This window comes from Mya arenaria, chromosome 7 (assembly GCF_026914265.1).
Source record: "Mya arenaria isolate MELC-2E11 chromosome 7, ASM2691426v1".
NCBI lineage: Eukaryota > Metazoa > Mollusca > Bivalvia > Myida > Myidae > Mya > Mya arenaria.
The window spans coordinates 70,977,332-71,000,372 of NC_069128.1; the positions used below are offsets into that span (position 1 = coordinate 70,977,332).

Consider the following 23,041-nt stretch of genomic DNA (forward strand, 5'->3'; position numbering starts at 1 on the left):
GTTTCCAGACATTTATGCAAAAATTGACTGCTTCTAAGACAAAAAATAAAAGAAGTTGTCAAAACGGCCAATCTGTGAGAATAAAGCTTTAACCCTTTGAGGTCCCACATGCACTCCCATGAAAGGTCCCCAGTATATCTTCTTATATACCAAGTTTGGTCACTAAATGTCAAACCTAACTAAAATTCTTTGATACCATGTAAAGGATATAGAAGTAAAAATCCCAATTTGCTCTTCAAATTTAATTAGACACAATGTGCTCTTACACTTTTACCTTAATTCCTTAGTCAATCAGGGGCCATAATTTGTATTAAAGATGAAATGGTATTTTGTAACCTAATTGTTGGATGGTCGTCAATAATTATGTGAAGTATTTAGTAAATTGAATGAAGTGTATGGAATTTATAAGTGAAAATCCTAACTTGCCCTTAAACTTTAACCTTAGTTTCTAGGAAAATCAGTTTGTATTAAGGATAATAAGGTAGTGAAAAAAATCATAACATGAAAGATATGGGCAGGTCTGAGAATTAAATTTTAAAGTTATTTCAAAAAATGAAAAAAGCACAAATTGAAATTCACAAATATCCAAGCCCGGACAAACTCTGATTTTCAAAAATTATCTGATTAGGGGAGTTTCAAGGGAGGTAACTAAAATGCAGGACAGAATTATGGTTGTTTGGTTATGCACTTCCTCTTAATGCCATCTACCTACTATTAGTATTTTTCAAAATATTGCCCGGATAAGTACTCGTTTTTGAAAAATAACAGGAAATGGGAAAATAGCTAAAACATATACAGGGCAGGATTATGGTCCTTGTGCACTCCACTTTCCCTCATTGCTATCTATCTATATTTCAAGACTCATTTCAATCCATTTAGTATTTTCCAAAAATTAAGCCCGGACAAGTACCATCATGAAAAAAAATGGTTAAGGAAAGATAACTTAAGGTAGTAAAATGGGCATCATTTCAAACTATGATCAGCTTGATTATTTTCTTAATGTGGATCATTTACTGGATTCAAAAACAGAATTTAAAAGAACTTTACTGTCAACTAACAATTTTATTTAAACTTGAATGAGTTATTACCCTCCTCCCAGTTCAGATATTTTGTATAAAAAAATCATCACCCAGGGAAAAGAAAATTCCTTTATTTCATATATTTTTCAACACTTTGGTAACAATTTGGTATCAAAATAAAATGAAACATATTTGCTTTCAGAAATAATACAATAATTGATCACCTCATCAACAAATATAAGCAAAGTGTACTGAAATATGGTATTACAATTTTAACATACTGTTTTGACCGTGGTAAAATTAGGACAGTTTTTAAGCCAAATCAACAAGTTCTAGAAAAAATCATGACAAATTAGTTTGAATCTCCCAACCACCTGTTTTAGCCATGCTTGAAAGGAATTAAATATTCAAAGAAGCTTTCAGCCGCATTGTTTAACAATATTCGGTCGGTTTGTTCGACAGTATATTTGATGTATATATATGTCTTGGTAATTTGATTCCTGGCTGATCTTTGCAGTGTTTAGTTCAAGACCACTTGTGCTTTTGTTTGGAGGGTACCTGGTTCACGGAGACAACATATCATTTGATATTTCAAGTCTATTTATTTTACATTACTAGTGAATATATACGAAAACTAGAGCTATCACTGAATGTGATTAATACCTCCGAACTCCGTCTTTCATTATGATTTATCATTGTATGAAGTTTTATGCTATTCCATCTAGTAGTTTTCAAGTTACTGTCCGGACAAAAGTTTGACAAAAAAACAAAAAAACAAACAAAAAACAAACAAACAAACAAACAACAACAGAAAAAGGCAATAACTCTGTAAATTGCTAAAATAGTGTTATTAATGTACACTGAACTCCTTCTCATTGGGCTGTACCATTGTATAAAGTTTTATTACATTCCATCCGGTAGTTTTCGAGTTATGCTCCGGACAAAAAAAGGAACAAAGGGCAATAACTCTGTAATTGGCTGAAATAAAATTGCGGTTCCTGTATACTCCACTCCCTCTCATTATGATCTATCACTGTATAAAGTTTCATTAAATTCCATCCAATACTTTTCAAGTGATGCTCCGGACAAGAAAAAAGTAACAAAGGGCAGTAACTCTGCAATAAGCTGAAATATAATTGCTGTTCCTGTACACTGCACTCCCTCTGATTATGATCTAGCACTGTACGCAGTTTTATTAAATTCCATCCAATAGTTTTCAAGTTATGCTCCGGACAAGTAAAAGTAACAAAGGGCACTAACTCTGTAAATGGCTGAAATAGAATTGCGGTTTCTGTACACTGCACTCCCTCTCATTATGATCTATCACTGTATGAAGTTTTATTCAATTCCATCCAATAGTTTTCAAGTTATGCTCCGAAGAGAACAAAGTAACAAAGGGCAGTATCTCTGTAATAAACTGAAATAGAGTTATGGTTCTTGTGCACTGCACTTCCTCTCCTTGTGCTTTTCCATTGTGTGCAGTTTTCATAAATTCCATCTAGTAGTTTGCAAGTTATGCTCCGGACAAGAAAAATGTAACAAAGGGCGGTTACTCTGTAACAAGCTAAACTAGAGTTATGGTTCTTTGAACTGCACTTCCTCTCATTGTGCTTTACCATTGTATGAAGTTTTAATAAATTTCATCTAGTAGTTTGCAAGTTAATGTCTGGAAAAAATGACAGCAAAAAAAACAAATAAAGGGCAATAACTCAGTAATAAGCTAAAGTAGAGTTATGGTTCTTAAACACTGCACTTCCTCTTATTATGCTTTATTATTGTATAAAGTTTCAATGAATTCCATCCAGTACTTTTGAAGTAATACTCCGGACAAAAAAGCAACTACGGGCAATAACTCAGTAATAAGCAAGAATATAGTTATAGTTATTATACACTGCACTTCCTCTCATTATGCTCTATCATTGTATGAAGTTTAATCCAATTTCATCCAATAGTGTTTAAGTTATGCTCCGGACAAGGTAAATTGCAACGGACCGACCGACGGACCGACTGACCGGCCGACCGACCGACCGACCACAGGGTGACTCCAATATACCCCCTTCAGACTTCGTTTGTCGGGGGTATAACAATAATGAATGCATTAGCAGGTTCTGGTAAACAAACACTTATTTGTACTTGAGCTAATAAAACTCGCTTAGCATAGTTGACAGGTACCTTTCAAAAGGGGAATTTGTTCAGACATAAATGTGTTCATTAGCCAGAGTAACATGCGAGAAATGTATTTAAATGATAATGCAACAATAGTACATAACAAAGACTGTAATAATAAATAATTTGTTATATTTATATCAACAGTCAAAAATCAAAATATGACCAAATCATTTGATATTTTAAGTCTGATTTGCCTGTTTCTAAACCAAGGTTTATATACCAGAGAAGCCAGAGGTTGTTTCATAAGGAAGTCGTTGGCCATCACAGAATGTTATATATTCGTATACAATAATTGTCTGGACCAGTAATGCATATTTGTACATAAGTAATTTTATTAAGGCCAAATGGTCAGTCAGACATTTTAGTAGTTAATTTTATTTGCTATGAGATTAAGAGTATTGATAATATTGATTAATAATAGACAGGATTTATGTAACTAAGATTGGACATAAGGCCACACCAAATTGATGTTTGGTTCCGCGGATTTACCGTTTCTATTTTTCTGAAAATGTAAAAGAAATTTTTATTTTTTTTGTGCACCCGCTCCTATATTTTAATCGCCAACCAGATTTTTTGAGGTTATACCTTTTTAAGGCCGAAAACATAACCAAATATATTTTTTCTTAACTAGTTTAAGTGTTTGTAAAGGGAAGTAACCGATGCTTGGTGATTAATCCCGTATATCGGTTCAGCATTGGTTTCAATAAATTCAATCAAAATGGCCGCTTTCGTATAAACACATTCGGAGCTCCTCGGCCATTTTATTGAAAACAACCTCGGATGTATTTGGACGGTTTACATACTCAAAAAGCAAAACGTTTAAGTCCTCTGGAAGTAGATCGCGTAGTAATTTTATTTAGCAGTTTAACTTTATGACTTAACTCTTGGGAATCTTAATTATGTTTACAATAATATACATTACTGGCAATCAATTTAAACTTAGATCAATAAATACAACTCTAAAACACTATTCAACCCATTCAATTAATGATTTAATTAAAAAATACGAACTACTTCAACAGATGTACCGGTATAAATCCGAGGTTGTTTTCGATAAAAATGGCCGAGGAGTTCCGAATGGTATAAATGCTGTAGCTCAAATTTTGGAAATTCAATCATATTTTTGACAATAAATGTGTTTTGATCACAATGGAAGTCATTTTCATCGTCTCATGCACTAAAGGATCATTACTTGAATCAATTATTATGCAATAAAACATGTGTATCTGATACTGGTGGCTATAATATTGCGTTATTAGTGATTCTTTTTGGATGGAAATCAGAATGATGAACAATGACTCAATTGAGTAATATTTTATTCAAGTCATCATACAAGTGACCAGAATTGTACCTTACTACATGCGCCACCTGACGTCATTCCCCCCGTGTGCTACATTTTAATCTTTAAGCGTATTAACAATGAATGGCATTTTTAGAGAAAAAAAATACTTAACACAACAAGATGAAACTTCGTAAGTGTGACCAAGGCAAGCCTCTGTATTGATCTAGGTCATCGACTAATCGATCACGATAAACAAACGCGTGTTTTAGCAGGTGCTCGGGATTTGTGTCCTGATCGAAAATGTACAGTCAACCAGTATAACGTTGATGCGGAAGAAGAAACCTTCACTTAACAGAAATATGTTTCATTGTTTGGTCCAAATTGATGTATCGAAGTCATTTAAATGTATTTAAATGATAATGAAACAACAGTACATAACTAAGACTAATTGTAATAATAAATAAACATTAGTTGTTATACTTATATTAACAGTCAATAATCAAGATATAATTTACCTTTAAATGTTAGAATAAAACTTGTACTTAAATAGAAGAACAAAACTTATATATATATTTCAACATGTAAGAAAACATGACAAAGTTACTAAATAATAATATAAGAAAGTTATTACCTGGTTCAAAGAGAGCCAATCAGTTGATATTTCAAGTCTGATGGCTTGTATTTAAATCAAGTGTATATACTCGAAAAGCCAGATGTTGTTGCATAAGAAAGTAGTAACTTGTCACTAAATGTGTCTAAGTTTTATACAATAATTGTCTGGACCAGTAATGAAATATTTGGACATACCTAATTTTATCAAGGCCAGATGGTCAGTCAGACCTTTCAGTTGTAAAATCAATTTGCTTTGAGATAAAGAGTGTCGAAATATTGGTCAATACCAGACAGTATTTATCTAACTAGATTGGACATGAAGTACTGTTAAACATAAATCTAAATATATGAAACAACATGAAATCCTAAAAACATGAGAAAAACATGAAGCAATATAAAATGATGAAATGATGAGATTGAATATGAATATAATGAAATAATGATGATAATCATTAACACAATAAAAATAAACAAGAGCCGTCGTAAGACAGCGCGCTCGACTACGCCGCTTTGACTTAGAATACAATAACGATATAATAATATCAAGTTTGGTCTCTTTATGTCAAACCTATCTAAAAATATTCGATACATAAGGTGACTTTGATGCTGCCCTCCCACCAGGCCGCCTAAACAATGACGCAAGTCATTCAAATAACTTGATTTCCCAGTATGAAAATGTGGTGAAGAATATACAAATATGCCTTTCAAAGGAAAACAAAATTCAAGGGCCATGTTTCTTGTTGTAAGATGGTCGTAAATAATTTTGAATTTTATTAAGTGCATTTAATGAACGGTATGGAAGTTTTTTTTATTAAACTCCCAACCTGCCCTTAATTTTTACTTGCCTAAAACTTTAACCTAAGTCAATCGGGGGCCATAACTTGTATTAAGGATATGGAGTTATGTAACCTCATAGGGTGATGGTCCTGGACAATTGTGTGAAGTATTAAGTCAATTGAATGAAGGGTGTAGAAGTTATTAAACAATATCCCAACCTGCCCTAAAACTTTAACCTAAGTTCCATAGTCAATCAGGGACCATAATTTGTATAAAAGATAATATGGAGTTATCTAACCTCATTATGTGATGGCTCTGAACATATGTGTGAAGTATTAAGTCAATTGAATGAATGGTATTGGAGTTTTAAGTGAAAATCCCAACTTGCCCTAAAACTTTAACCTGCCCTAAAACTTTAACCTAAGTCAATCAGGGGCCATAACTTGTATTTAGGATATTATAGAGTTATGTAACCTCCTTGTGTGATGGTCCTGAACAACTGTGTGAAGAATTAAGTCAATTGAACAAAGGATATAGAAGTTATTAATAAATATTCCAACTTGCCCTAAAACTTTAACCTAAGTTCCATAGTCAAGTAGGGGCCATAATATGTGACCAGTCACGGGATTTTTGGCCCGAAACCACTTTTTGGGCGAAAATGAGATATGAGTAATTTCTGACTGTACTATTCTTTAGGATAAAAATACTGAAAAGAAAATTCAAAAATTCCTATTTTTAACGAAACTATGACAAAAACTAGAAGGGCACTTGGTTAAGAAACAGCTGGAAATTCGGTATAGTTCAAGAATTTATTGAAACATTTGTATTCACAGATGCTATGAATATTCATCACTACAATATACACAATTGCCACATTATAACGACAACAATAAATTTTCAAAACCAATCTCAATTATTATTGAGAAAATAAATGAAAATTAATTGGTTACCATGGCAACCATTATTGAAAAAGGCGTTTTGGGGTTAAATTTGCATTTAAATATACAATAAATGCCATATGAAGCATTCAATAATAATTGATTTGTTAATTGATATACTCAAACCTTACTGTACATGGTGTTTGTATTTGGCATTCAAAAAAAAATCCGAATAAACAAAAACTGTTCGCCAAGTACCATGGTTTATTGGCAATTTTTCACAATAAATTGACATTAGGTTGGAACTTGCACCTAATACAAACCAATGTATATCTAGAAGTTAAAGTATGTTACCCCTGTAATTTACTATAATTTATCTTATTTGAATGGTACTTAAGGGTTCGTTTTTTATTCTGGTTACCATGGCAACAGGCCACAAACATGATTATAATCACACCAACTTTACCAATTTACCTCAAATGTGATTTTTTGTATAGTCATTCATTGCTCATAAAACATGAAATGGTAGTATATGTACTCTTAATTAAATAAACATAACAATCCTACACAATTTACACTATTGTAAAATTAGATCAGTTAATAAATGGGCACATTTACATTTTACAAAAATGAAAACAATTTATTTACCATGCTAACTACTTAGCATGTACACGTCATTATGTAGTTTCAAGAGGTATGCAATTGGTCACATAGTACATGACAAATTATATTTTCGATGCTTATTCATAGGTAAAAGTTAAAGCTGAAAATGTTTATAGGGTTCATGAAGGTTTTAAAAATAAAGATATTGAAGAAAATCTGAAAGGTTGCTAAGGTACATTTTATCAGGCTGTGAAGTAACTAATATTGACAAACAATACTATAAATGTCTTCAATTCAAGCATTTATAGGCTTCAACTGCCAGATTGTTTTAAGTTTGTATTAATAATAATCATATATTGGTCTCCATTATGGCAGAGGGGCTCTACCGTCAAAAGACAGGGTGTAGCACCCTTCTATCAATCATTTGCTAAAACCACAGTTTTTTCACTCAAAATCACTGGTAGCTTCATATCACATGAACATGTTTCTATTGAATAAATAATTGTCAATAAAGAATTGATACACGCTTTCATCAGCTCAGTAACAGGCTCATTCTCAAATCTTATATTTAGTTTATAAAGATCACATATCAGTATATTAGCTTTTTCACTTATTTAAGGGATCAGAGCCTTTTTCCATTAAGTCCTTTTAGTTGGATGTGTTCAGGGTACTCTCAATGGAAAAGCCATTGTTGTGGGCTTGTCAATTTTAACTTCAATCTCACTGTCCTTGGCATGCTCTCTCATGAATTCACTCACTGGGTGGTCAGCTGAAGTTCTGCAAAATAATGTTCATATATGTACATTACTTAGTGTTTGGAATAAATTATGCAAATTAATTTGAACATCAAAACTCACATCTGAATAAAATGGACAAAATATCTAAGATTGTTTTTGACTTATGTTCATAGATATACATACACATGCAGTGATACTGTCTATAATACTTTTGTTATACCTGAAGTGATGATATTTCCTTAAGTTTGGAATGGACTTCAGGGGTCACTTGGTGTACTCCAACCAGTCAAAGAATATAACCAGTTTGCCAAGGTCATCAATCCACAAAGGATGTGTGCTGCCTCCATTTGGTCTGAATAAATAAACATGTTGTTTATATTATGATATAATACCTATTGTTTTTACATAAGCTTTCTTTTACATAATAAGGTATTATAACCAACTTCAGTGTTTAAATAAAGTACCAAAAGTCAATATTTGTATACACAAAATCCTTTAATTTGGCTTTAAATCAACATTTAAAGCACCAAAATTAAAAACAAAACAAAAAAAGCAACATGCTTACAACTTACCTTCCACAGACCAAATCTCACACAGCACTGAACTTTATGTCACCTGCATTCATTTAAGTAAATGCTGGTTCTCTCCCTTCAGAATACATCAGACCCTTAAACATAGAATTACATACAATTTATTGAACTGATTGCCTTCAATCCATGACATTTAGAGAAGTAAGAGAACAGATTTAAGCCCAACTATTTTTATAAGACTCATGAATATTTTGAGATTTCTGATTACTTGTATTGAAAAAATAATAAATTTTACATTGTTTTGTTATTCTAATGTTCTCATGTGTCAATATGCAGTGCATAGGTGATGTACTTCAACACTGTTTTTGTCAATCATACCCAATGACTGCATTGTTTTTATTCCACCCAACATAGTTGTCAATGTGCAGGTATGCAGAGTCTTCTCTATATGGATGTTGTTGAAAATGAGGTACCACACCATTGGCCACATAACAGCTAAACCCTCCATCACTGAGATTTCTGTGAACCTGAAAAAACACACTTTGAAATAGAAAAGATGTGTATATATATATATATATATATATAAATATATATATATATATATATATATATATATATATATATATATATATATATATATATATATATATATATATATTTAAACTATAATTTTATGTTCAAGTAAGAACTTTGAATAAAGGTGATATAAAATATTTAAACAAGAGTGCCGCAGAGCAAATGTGAGCGCTTCTCTGTTTTTTCAGTGAATTTACAAAATATAAAGGTTTTCCATTTCCCCAATAATAATTTAGTCAAATGGCAAAACTGTATTAACCACTCAATTTGTAAATAAAATTTACCATATGATTTACAGAACACTTCAGAGCAGGGCACTCTTGCTGTGCCTAGTATGGGTAGAAGACCTGCTTGGCATAGTCAAAGCTGTAATGGATTGTTGTTCTATGTACAGCAGGTGCTTGACCTGAAATTCACATTTGATCATAATGTTCTAAAGATATGTATTAACAGAAATACAAATCATTAAATGTTTATAGTTGGGGTGATGACCCGGCAGATCAACATGTACACAAAAATGCATGCCAAAGAAATTTCCTGTTAGTCTGAATGTCATGCATACTCAAAAAGCAGCTTGCAGCTACAGTCATTAATATTGGTCCTGGCTTTTAGAGTATTGTGCTCTAATTCTAGATAAACATTTCCCCCATCTGCATTAGTCTTTTATTTTCATAATCATCATGATCATCTTCATCATAACATTTTTTTTTTCAATGTACCTGAACCTCATGAGATGGTTTGTTATGCACATGAATCAACATTGCAAAAAAAAGTTTATTTACAACTTTAAATTCATCAACATAGCTAAAAAGAAAGTTAAAATGCAATTCAAAATTAATTCGTAAAATCCATCAATACTTGTGTTGATAGTTGGCCGCGGTAAGATGATGAAAAATTGATTATGTCCTTTTTCAGTCATCATAAGTATGCAAAAAGTGAATATCTGCTAGATTTTGATCTGTTTACATTTTCAATGTCAGACTGTCAAATTTCACTTCCGCTTTCTTTTCCTGCGATCAATTTCCATCCATTTGACCGAATTTAGAACATATTGCATTACATTAAAGATATACACATTTGTTAAATTATATGCTTAAACAATGAAAATAATTCTACTTACCAAAAAATTCCTAATTTGATGGAAAATGCCTTTGGTTCAGCTTGACCTACATCCTCAAATTTGGGTTAAAAAATAGCTCATGACAACTACGGGAGATAACACCAAAAGTAATAAACAATACGAAAGAAAGTGGTTAAAAAACACTATTTCTATGAACATTACATTTTAAAGACTATATTTGACTGAACAATCTAGGGTGACAAATTGTTTAATGGTTGTTATAACGATAAAAACTGCGTTACTTTCTTATTTTTTACGCTTCAACTTTGCGCACGTTTTTCTCGATATCGAGGCTATCGGTTTCGGGCCAAAAGTCTCATGACGCGTCACATATGTGTAAAGAATAATATGGAGTTATCTAACCTCATCATGTGATGGCCCTGAACAACTGCGTGAAGTATTAAGTCAATTGAATGTAGGGTATTGGACTTATAAGTAAAAATCCCAACTTGCCCTAAAACTTAAACCGGGCGCCGACGCCGACGCGAGTAGTATAGCCCACCTATTCTTCGAATAGTCGAGCTAAAAATAATTTTGTGAAAATAAAACATCAATTTTTGAACTTAAATAGAAAAATCTGCGATCTAATTTTTTGTCAGCATTCTTATATACTGGTGTCCATAAATTTTCGCAAAAATTGGCTCGTTCAAAGACAAAAAAATAAAAAAGTTTTCAAAACGTTCAATCTGTGAGAGTGCAGCTTTCACAATAAAAAAAATAACTTGTGTGAAAACGCTAATATTTATGTGTAGAAATTTATTTAATTACTGTTTAATAAAATTCAATATAAACCAGTAAAAAAAGGTTACCTACTGAAAAATATGCTACTGTGTGGGTTTGAACCCCTACCTTGAACCCCTTAAAAGATGTGTGGTCATATCCTGAACAACAATGTAACATCTAGGCGAAAGCATCAAACTTGAAGAGTTTCAATTGGAGGTTTTCATTAGGGATGTGATACCTTAATATACATTTAGGTATAATAGGATGAAGGTGCTTGCGCACTGCACTTCCTCTCACTGCCATCTATCTTTATACCAAGTCTTATTTCAATCTCATGAGTAGTTTTGAAGTTATGGCCTGGACAAGCACTAATAATGAAAAGATGGTTAAGGAAAGATAACTTTATACATCAAGTTTTATTTCACTTCCATCAGTTGTTTTGATGTTATTTTCCAGACAAGAGTGTGATGTACGGAAAGACTTCCGTACACACGGACGGACAAAGCAGCAACTTTATGCTCTCCCTTCGGGTGCATAAACATTAAATATTGGAATGCACTTGTTTATTTAAAGTTTGACTTATTGAGAACATCAATACTGAGACTGTCATTTGACATGAAAGTAAAACATAACACTCTTATTAAACATTTTCTAGATAAATAAACTTTGTCTTCAATCATTTAGGGTCTTTATTCAGTCATGCATAGAATGTTTAAAAAGGCACTATCACATACTTAATTTTTTGTCTAGGAATAAGCATTTTTTGCGTTTTTATGTGGAAATAAGTGATATAAGACTGCTGAGAGACAAAAGATAAGATCACTGTTTTTAATATTTTTGTTAAAAAAAAAGTTTCATGGCTAACTCACGCTTTAAGAAAAATATAATCATCGTCAATTTTCCAAACATTCGAGACATGTTCTATCGTGAGTTTTCTTACATGAATTGAAGGCATTGTCTCAGACATTTTTTTAAATTGTCAAAATTGTCAATCTGTAAGAGTGCGGATCAAACAACACAGTGCAAATTTACAATTATACTAACATATTAACTTCTTTTCACTGTTTCAGGGCTTCCATTAAGAATTTGAAACTGGAAATATGAATTTCCTGTCCATCAATATTGGAAGTTCTTCACTGAAATTTGGAATTTTAAGTCTACCGAATACAATGTTTTTTTCCACTACTTTTAAAATAATATGTTAAAAATCAAATCATTTGCATCTATAACTTGTCAACCTCCTCAATGTTTATATGTGAGTTGGGTGATTTTCCCATGGAAACAACACTACACTTTTGTCACCAAGTCTTATAAGAAACTGACGCCACATAGTCCAGTTTGACTCTACAAGCATTGCAAACAGGTCTCTTGGTTCTTGCTGGAGTAAAGTATTTACTACTTTAACACCAGAATTCATATCGTCGATTGGAGGATGTGATTCAAGATTTCTCCTTGCTTCAACGAGAGCATCAATGTAGTCATTCTCAGAAGATTTACTAAACACATTGTATATTGGTGTCATAAATGGTGAAAATGTCAACAAGCTGTAGCTTCCCAGAAGTCTCGCGAGACGACCATTGCCATCTGCGAAAGGATGAAGCTGTAGGAATGTAAACAGAAAACTAGTTGCACACTTAAATAACATTTCGAGACACTTTTCATCATAAATCTTTGCCTTTTTTATTTCAATAAGCATGCCATTGTATTCATTAATTAAGTGCTCTACAGTTTGTTCTGCAATTGATTCAGTGTGAAAGTGTGGATATTCATGATCAGCACCATGGTATTTAGTTACGCGTCTTTTAGTGCTGAAATGTCCAGGTGATGTTGAGTGTTCGTCCATTACCCCATCCATCAACACTTTATGTAACTCTGTTAACAGTTCCTTTTGTAACAAACCGATACAATCTTTAAATTCTTGTTTATCTGTTTCTTCCTGGGTTTCATTGGTATCAGAAACTAGCACTGTATAAGCCTTATACAAGTTTTTCGTTTCATCTACACTTTTGCTCATAACATTAGAATCAAGACTTGATATATCACATTCTAAGCTTGGAAAATCCTCTAGAAGAGGTGGCGAGTTTTCAATTTTAATCTCAATATCTACGGCATTCATGATCTGGTGAGTTGTTTCTTTATCTTGCACACCAATACCTTCCTCTTGCTGCACGTTTAGTAAGTACTTCAGCAGCAAATCCCTTCTAGCAACACTGATCTTACCAAGAAGATCTAAGTACTGGGGAGGGTTCTGCTTAGCAGCATCTTTGAATGAGCTAAATTGTTCTAAATACTTTCGAATGTCTGTTAGCATTTCAGCCACTGTAGGACCAACACTACTCTGCATCCATCTAGGTTTTTCTGGGTATTCATACTTCAAAAATTTCAGCTTGCCTTCCATATTAAATTCCTAGAAAAAGAAATGTAGCTGAAAAACTTTCTAAAACAAGCTGTTGAAAGTTATAAACTAACTATTTTATTATCATTCCAGAGAATGCACTAAGGCCAAACAAAAAAATACACCTGTGTTTCAGGTAACCCGACCGACCCTATTCATGCCGATTTGCCAGCCCTATTTTTTTAAGAAATAAAGGCAACAAGAGGGCCCTGAAGGCCCTCAATAGCTCACCTGACCCAATAAAGATCATCAACAATAACATTCTGATCAAGTTCCATGAACATATGGTCATAAATGTGGCCTCTAGAGTGTTAAAATACTTTTCCTATTATTTGACCTGGTGACCTAGGTTTTAACCGCACATGACCTAGATTCAAACTTGGCCTAGAGCTAATCAATATAAACATTCTGACCAAGATTCCCGATGATACAGTCATAAATGGGACCTCTAGAGTGCTAACAAGCTTTTCCTATGATTTGACCTTATGACCTAGCTTTTTACCGCACATGACCCAGTTTTAAACTTGACTTAGAGATAATTAATGTAAACATTCTGACCTATTTTCATGAAGAAACCTTTATAAATGTGACCTCTAGAGTGTTAACAAGCTTTTCCTTTAATTTGACCTGGTGACCTAGTTTTTGACCACTCATAACCCAGATTCGAACTTGGCCTAGAGCTAATTAACATAAACATTCTGACTAAGTTTCATGAACATACAGTCATAAATGTGACATCTAGAGTGCTAACAAGCTTTTCCTATGGTTTGACCTGGTGACCTAATTTTTGACTGCACATGACCCAGATTTAAACTTGACTTGATTGAGTGTTAACAAGATTTTCATTCAATTTGACCTGGTGACCGCACATGACCCAGAATCGAACTTTACCTAGATAGAATTAATATTAACATCCTGAAGTTTCCTGAAGATACAGTTATAAATGTGACCTCTATAGTGTTAACAAGCTTTTCCTTTAATTTGACCTGGTGACCTAGTTTTTAACTCCAGATGACCCAATATCGAACTCATCCAATATTTTATTGAGGGTAACATTCTGACCAAGTTTCATTAAGATAGTGTCCAAATTGTTACCTCTAGAGTGTTAACAGTCAAATTGTTGACGACGGACGACGACGACGGACGACGAACACAGGGCGATCCCAATAGCTCACCTTCGTGCCCAGGTGAGCTATAAATAAATACAATTTGTAAATATGTGGGGATTGTTTACAAGTAAGTTTTTATATATCAACTATATAACGCCCAAAGTGACAAGCAACATCTAGGTGTGTGTATTTCTTCGTTGGAAAAGTATACTACCATTAACAGGATAAAAATAATGGTAATAATAACGCATGTATAAGTTAAAAACAAAATTAACAAGGCAGTCCAAAGGACGGCTATATCCCCCGCCGTTGTTTTTTTAGTATATTTTGTTTTTCTCGCAACCTGACTTGTACGTTGAATCTGACCAAAATCGTACACAGCCACTGGTCAAGAGTGGGAATATAGGAAATACAACTTGTTTGATCGGTAACCTAAATATTCTTGGAAATTGACCATATCTTAAAAGGATATCTGTTAAGTCATTCATATTGTGTGTAGTGTAGGTCAGATAAATGTCAAGGTTTTTTTGGCTAAAAAAAGAAGGAAAATGAGTCCTTTAGTTATAACATCGATGAAATAGCAAGCCTTAAGTATTTTCGACCGACCGACATGAGCAAAGCAATATACCCCCTCTTCTTCGACGTGGAGGGGGGCATACAAATACAAACAATCGGAAACACAGATATCTTTTTGTTTGGCCTAATGAAACATTACTTTGTTATTTTCGGTTTCAGTGTGTGTATACCACGTGATGAATTGCGCCATAGACTGCCCTTTGTTTCATTTAAATGGTAAGGTAAAAGAAAAGGTATCTTTGTTTTAAGTCTTCGTTTTTAGCAAAATATTTCTTTCCGACGTAGCATATATGATGTAGTTGTCACGTGGTATACACACACTGAGTTTCATGCTGACACTTTAAATGTGTTCATTCACGATATAATTACATTGTGACAACTGTAAAACAACTTTTGTTTAGGAAGTTCTTCAATGGCTCGATATTGTACAGACAAATTGATTGAAAGTTTGTTTTCATTTCTGGATAGGCCTGCAGAAATCACAATGTTTATATTTAAGCATAAAGCAGAAAATACATTTAATCGTTTCTTTGATTAATTTATCATGAAACATGATGCTAGAATACAAATTTATAGACGTTTTTTTGCTTTTTCTCAACAATATTTCCACAGATTTTATCAAATTCATAAGGGTAAGCCTATGCGCAGATTTATGTGGAAAGAACTACAAGCAGTAGAGTCACATGGCAATTTGAGGTAGAGCAAATACACTTACATGAACAGACAACTGAGGAAGAGAACTCAAGAGACTGCGTAACAGAAACTTCTGTTGAAGAAAAGTTTGCAAGCAGGGGTTGACAGGCAGGTGTAAATATCAATTATCATAATATGTAATTATCATTTATAAATATTTAATTAACATTAAATGCATAAACAATATCTTGAAAATACTTTCACACATGCGATACACTGTACAAGCAAATTTGCATTAATTCAATTTACCAAAAAGCAGTGTTATTTATTTTGTTGTTTGTGTGGCAATAATACAAAATGTGACATTTACAGCAAATATGTAATAATTGAGCAACATAGAGACAATTGCAAAACTCTGTTCTGTTAATTTTGTGCCAATTTTAGCATTTAAAACCAGATATCAGATACTTTCAGTTTTTGCTTGTTTGTTCGTTTTCTTTTATTGCATGAATTTTTCAAGAATCAATCGGTTCAGGATATATATTAGTTATGTTTTGACTGTCAATGAATCCAAGATCACTAATTGTATGTTGTTGAACTAATATGTTAAATATTAAAGATCCAGCTGTCAGTACAGAAATCATTGATTTCTCTTTTGAGAACACTGAATTTTATTAACATAATTTGACACTGTACATATTGCAAGCATTTTTTTTCAGATAAATCAATATAAATTAATAGTAGATAATTGTTGCCTTAATTTCTGTATATTAGCATTTGTGAATGATTTAATAGCCTCATGATGGCATTCTGTATAAAAAAATATAATAAGATCATTTTAACTGTTTCAAATGTTTTCATTTATAATTGGTTTTGGACTGGAAATTTGGGCTTGCTCGTTTTGCTGGTACACTGAACAAATATGTATGAAATAGTGCTCAGTAAGCTCAGCTGGCAGTTATTCACTGGGTTCTTATTTGGGTGTGTTCCATCAATGTCACTGACTTGATTACTGTTTTGTATATACTATATAGGCGCTAAATTTAGAATATAATTTCAGTTCATTTGTTTGTAATTACACCTTGATAAGTTTAAACTTCTTTAACATTCTGGGTCTTTAAGAAAGTCCCATGATATGGAAACTTGGTTTTGACAAATTCCATGCTTAATTCAGAATATACTTCATGTCAAAAATGTTATGAGAGGTCATAGAAAGGTCTAGAAAAATTTAACATGTATTTATTCATACAATTTTATTTCCCACCAGATGTAAAAACAACAAAAAGGTCACTGTGGGTGATCTGTACAAAATACATGTTAACATGCATATTTAACTGTCAAAGGTCTAAAACTGATCTCTTTTAGTGTATACCGGTTTTAAACAAACCTGTTTAAAATATTAATTATTGGAAATTTAGATAATTTTGATCATAAGACATGATGTTTGTCAGATTCAAGTGTTATTTTGTCATTTCAAACACGATTTTTTGAAAGCAAAGTTTATTGAAAGCATCATTTAGATTATTCTGTAATGAAAGCAGTATTTGTATTTGCCTTTAATATCTAAACAACACAATTCATTTTTGTTCATAATTAACATTTTGCAACTCTTTTTTTTTGAGGGGCGGGGGGTATGTTTTTGTAACAAACAAATAAGAAATATATTCTGTATCCTCCCTGAGATGTTCTGCAGACAATTTGCCAGAGCTCCTTGTCTACAAATTTCTCATACACAATCAATAATTCCTTTTGAGTAAATGTTTGGCCATCTTTTACTATTATATTTTAATAGATTTTTACCCATTCAATTCTAGTTATAATTATAATTACCCCTGATTGTAATATACTTTAGTGCCACATTATTGGTATGTGTTCATTTTTATTTATTTTCTGTTTTTAACATATTCTTCAAATGCGTTTGTGTCCTTGATCTCAAATGCATAGTAGCTTTATTTTAAGTTAAATAAGAAGAATAACTCCAAACTTCATATAAAATATTTAGTAATGCATAATATATACTGTATACACAATTATTGTAGATGGTTGTGTATTTAAAAAGTTTCATTTACATATACAAAAAACGTTTCCCTATTCCTCCTAGTATGTTTCACTTAGTCATTAAGTAAACTTAAAGTGTCCGGCAATAACACTTAAAGCCCGTAGAGGCAGTGACTTAGTTCATATTAGCTACTTATACAGTACTAGATAGGCTAGTCTTTAACTTTCAGGCAAACACACAGACTGAGAACAAGAGTAAAAACTGAACTCAAATTCTTCATTTTACAAAAGAAAAGACACAATGTTTTTTGAAACTCACAATGTGTATTTGAATAAATAAAATAGTATATTTAACATTCTTGAAGACAAACATGTATTAAATGATGAGCAATGTAGATACAGAAATACAGAAGAAAATAAAAAAAAAACACAAACTGATTTTTTTGAAAAATCCAATATAGAATCCTTTACAGAAAATCATCTCACAATACTTAAAGTGCGTATACTTAAACAATAATTACAACTTCACTCAAATGTATGAAATAAAAAAATCAGAAGTTATTGATAAGTATTTAAATGATTGGAAAAGGGAATGTTCTGTTTGATAAATAGAAAAGCTAAAAGGATATCAACTTCAAATTGAAATTATCATTTTTGAGACGCATAAAAACGGTGAAGTTTGTTTATTCACCCGTATTAAATAGTGCGACCTTGACCTTTGACCTACTGATCTCAAAATCAATAGAGTTCATCTACTAGTCATGACCAACTAGCATACCAAGTATGAAGTTCCTGGACCCAAAGGATCTTTAGTTATTGAGCGGAAACCGTTTCTTCACCTCAAGGTCACAGTGACCTTGACCTTTGACTAACTAGTCTCAAAATCATTGGGGTTCATCTACTAGTCATGACCAACTAGCATACCAAGTATGAAGTTCCTGGGTGTAAGACTTCTTAAATAATTGAGCGGAAACCGTTTCTTCACCTCAAGGTCACAGCGACCTTGACCTTTGACCTAGTGATCTCAAAATCAATAGGGTTCCTCTACTAGTTATGAAGTTCCTGGACCCAAAGGATCTTTAGTTATTGAGCGGAAACCGTTTCTTCACCTCAAGGTCACAGTGACCTTGACCTTTGACTAACTGGTCTCAAAATCATTAGGGTTCATCTACTAGTCATGACCAACTAGCATACCAAGTATCAAGTTCCTAGGTGCAAGCGTTATTTAGTTATTGAGTGGAAAACGTTTTTCAGCTCAAGGTCACAGCGACCTTGACCTTTGACCTACTGACCTCAACATCAAAGGTGTCATTAACTAGTCATGAACAACTAGCATACAAAGTATAAAGTTCCTGGACCCAAAGAACCTTTAGTTATTGAGCGTAAACCGTTTCTTCACTTCAAATCCACGGCCACCTTGACCTTTGGCCTAGTGATCTCAAAATCAATAGGGATCATCAACAAGTCATGACCAATTAGCATACCAAGTATGAAGTTCTTGGGTTCAAGCGTTCTTAAGTTATTGGGCAGAAACCGTTTCTTCACGTTAAGGTCACGGTGACCTTGTACTTTGACCTACTGATCTAAAAATCAATAGGAGTCATCTACTAGTCCAGACCAACTAGCATACCAAGTATGATGTTCCTGGGTACAAGGGTTCCTTAATGATTGAGCAAAAAACATTTTTAAGCTTAAGGTCACTGCCAACATATCGTTTTTTACCTGAAGGTAACCTTGACCTTTGACCTTTTAATCTCAAAATCAATCAGGTGTCATCAGTAGTCATGAATATGGCATACCAAGTATGAGGTTGCTGGACCCAAAGGATCTTCAATTATTGAGCGGAACCTGTTTCTTCACCTCAAAGTCATGTTGACCTGACCTTTGACCAAGTGACCCCAAAATCAATAGGGGTCATCTACTGAAAAGTAGTGAAAATTGCTGAGACTTAGCTGGTCAACAACGAATGGGTCCGTCACAAGTTTCTGGTAGATTGGGCGCAAATCTGGTATTTATATAATGGAAAAGTCATTTCACATGTATGAATAATGTTCAAATCAAATAAAATTTAAATATCAGTCTGTATGACATAACAGAGAAACATTAGCTTACATTATAATAGATATATTATTATTTGGTCAATTTTTGAGTAGTTAAAGACATATAAAAGAGCTTTAAAGAGATAAAGGTGTGTCCTGTGCTCATTTTCAGTGTCACTGCTTCCCTTGTTCAATGTCTCTTTGGTCCTAGCCTTGTGCTTTAAAACAGGGATATTTCTATAGTGTGGATTCATGGACTTATATTTGTAGTATTCATTTTATTACCATACATGTACTTGTACTAACATACTAATATGTAGCACACATTCTTTTAATCAAACTCCATGCTCTAAAATTATCACCACTTTGCTCTTAAATGAACACTATATTGTAACTTATTTACATTTCTGATAAAATTATTGAATTTACAGAATTATGTAACATAATAATTAATTTTATAATTTGATAATTAGTTTTAAATTGTTAATGTGGTAAAAGTAATGTTTGAATGTAGCAATAGTACATATATATGTTCGTCTTTTATTGCAGGTGCCTGGTTATCTGGAGTATTTCACATTGTTTAGGATAAAGCTCGCTCCACTGTGTATACATGTAAACTGCTAAATGAATACAAGGATAGGGCATTTGAGATTAAAGTATAAAAGCTGAGAGCTGTAAGCTGTAAGCTGTCACTTTAATAATAATAAAATTTCCATGTGATCTACAGAAACGATATGTCAAAAGCCGACAATAATTAAAAACATATAACTTTTTCTGTAATTGTGTTAAATAGAAATTGATTACACTTTAGTTTTTGTCTTGAAATTTCCTTCAAAATAATAAAGAACACTTGCAATTTTGAAAAAAAATCACTTGTGTATGCTACTGGGGTTTAAAAAATAAATAAACAACCCTTTCAAAAAAACTCAACGGGAAGAACTTTAGCAAATATGTTTTAAAGAGCTGATTTCGACTTTTTTATGTCGCGTAAATGTCAACAGTTAAAAATAGCGACATATAAACAAATAATGAGCCAGCCGTTTCAGCATACGATCTTCTCAAAGGCCTATATTCTTCACAAAAACGATACAAGCGTACATAATATTAGGAAGCAAACATTTATACATACTACTGCAAATAAATTAGAATCATTAGTATGTATTTACCACAGAAACTTGAAATAATGAGTCGTTGGCTATTTTTCAAATTCGCAAAACTCAGCAAAATGGCCGTTTTCCGGTACTGTGTGATTCATGTGATAAATTAAAAAAAAATATGGGAGGTATTAAAACCCGGTACCCGGTATCGACGGCTGCTGGAATTACCGAATCATCAAAAACATGAACAAACTTTAATTTGTATAGGTATACAATAAAGTGTGCGAGGGTTTTTGGGCAGTGGGCGCTGGGTTTCAAACTATATTGAAAGGGAGGGGTGTATATCGTGTGTTGGGGTGGTCGGGGAGGGAGAGTTAAGCCGGAGGGGGACGGATGGGCTATAAAAGCATTCAAATACTACTTAAAATACCGGAAAACACTTTAATTTACCCCATTATATACATTATTGTGCGCGCGCGGAAGGGGGTATATCGTGTATGTGTGTGTGTGTGGAGGGGGAGGGGCGCAGAAGCCGGGAATAGGGATAGTCTATAAATGTCTCAAATGCTACCACCAGGGTGGTGGGCTAGGGTTCATACTTGTGTCTGTTTGCGGTTGGTATGCAGTGTTCGAGGGGGTTGGGAAGGGGTCGGGTATTTATCGGAAAACACTTTAATTTTCCCTAGCATATACAGTATTGTGCGCGAGGGGATGGGGAATGCTTGGGCTCATAAAATACACTGTTTAAGGTGGATATGCTGTGTGTCAGGGGGTTGGGAAGGGGTTGTGGAAGCCGGAGATGGGGAAAGGGGAGCTGGGACTCTTTTTATACTCAGTGCGAGTTGGGTATACCGCATGTGAGGGGATTTGGAAGTGGCTGGGAAGCCGGAGGTGGAGGGTAGGGGCTATAACAAGGGTTCAAATGCTACAACTGATTACCGGAAACACATTTATTTTTCCTATCATATACAGTATTTCTCGTACGAATAGGCAATAGAGTATGCGAGGATGTGGGTGAGGCCGGAGTGCATACTATATTGTGAGGGATTGGTGTATATCGTGTGTTGGTGTGGTGGGTGGGTAGTCTGGGAACCCAGAGGGGAGGGGGGGCAATAAAAAGGTCTCAAATACTACTTTTATTACTGGAAAACACTTTATTTTGTGTAAGTATAGACAAAAGAGTGTGCGAGGATGTTGGTGAGGCTGGAGTTCATACTTTATTGTGAGGGATTGGTGTTTATCGTGTGTTGGTGTGGTGGAAGGGGATTCATTGAAGCCAGAGGGGGGGGGGGGGGCTATAAAAAGGTCTCAAATACTACCTTAATTACCTGAAAACTTTTTCATTTTATAGTATTTATCATCTTTATGGACTTTTTGCACTTAAAGCTGCACTCTCACAGATTGAACGTTTTGACAACTTTTTTATTGTTTGTCTTGGAACGAGCCAATTTTAGAAACTCCATGGAAACCAGTTATATAAGACTTCTGGCAAAAAAATAGATCGCAGATTTTTATACTTAAGATCAAAAATTGATATTTTATGGAATTTTCTTATACCGTTAGTAACGGCTTGAGCCATAAAACATCAATTTACGCACGGAAATATGATAATCTGCGATCTAATCATTTGTCAGGAATATTTTATCATTGGTTTGTAGATATTTACGCAAAATATTGCTCTTTCCAAGCCAAAAAATAAAAAAAGTTGTAAAAATGGTCTATATGTGAGAGTGCAGCTTTAACATAATGCTTATTCCTGTTCTCAATCATTGTAATAATAATTGTTGGAAACGCGACGTCAGTTTAGTATAGGTCTCAATACTGTACCATGGAGGATCACGTGATCAAAATTGACAAGCCTAATTATTATTGTAAAATAAAACTATAAAATTTGTTTGATTAAAAACAACCTCTACAAACAAACAATTGTATACACTGATTAATAAAGAAAACCAAATTATCAAGATACAAAAAAAAACGTATGTCTTGTATACCGTTATTACAAACCTTTGGGCACATTTAATTGGTATCTAATAACTCGCCTCCAAACTCGTAGGCTACGGGTTTTTTACAGCTTAGTTTACGAACCTTAAGACCCGATTCATCAATGCTCAGAAAAAAGTTTCGGAGGATGTTTTGCTTATTTAAAAAAATCTGATTTTAACACC

At 33.3% G+C, this 23,041-nt stretch overlaps 1 protein-coding gene across 6 annotated transcripts; it reads right to left on the reverse strand.

Annotated features, from left to right (window-relative positions):
- Positions 1–1,135: 1,135 nt before the first annotated feature.
- LOC128240735 (uncharacterized) lies at positions 1,136–21,015 on the reverse strand. 6 transcript variants are annotated; one of them, XM_052957540.1, is made up of 7 exons: positions 20,943–21,015; positions 10,304–13,433; positions 9,468–9,589; positions 8,986–9,134; positions 8,650–8,744; positions 8,298–8,429; positions 1,136–8,117 (listed from the first exon to the last, which is right to left on the reverse strand). In XM_052957540.1, exon 2 carries the CDS (start codon positions 13,422–13,424, stop codon positions 12,276–12,278), a length of 1,149 nt encoding a protein of 382 aa, XP_052813500.1. In that variant the 5' UTR covers positions 13,425–13,433; positions 20,943–21,015; the 3' UTR covers positions 1,136–8,117; positions 8,298–8,429; positions 8,650–8,744; positions 8,986–9,134; positions 9,468–9,589; positions 10,304–12,275. The 6 variants fall into 6 exon arrangements, 5 of the variants coding, with proteins under 5 accessions (XP_052813500.1, XP_052813501.1, XP_052813503.1 ...); XM_052957541.1 differs by having other exon boundaries at positions 10,042–13,433; XR_008262281.1 differs by lacking the exon at positions 10,304–13,433 and having other exon boundaries at positions 20,943–20,961.
- Positions 21,016–23,041: the final 2,026 nt, after the last annotated feature.

What these genes read in the sequence shown, in the direction of transcription:
- LOC128240735 (XM_052957540.1), bottom strand. Translation starts at nt 13,424, where the DNA reads ATGGAAGGCAAGCTGAAATTTTTGAAGTATGAATACCCAGAAAAACCT.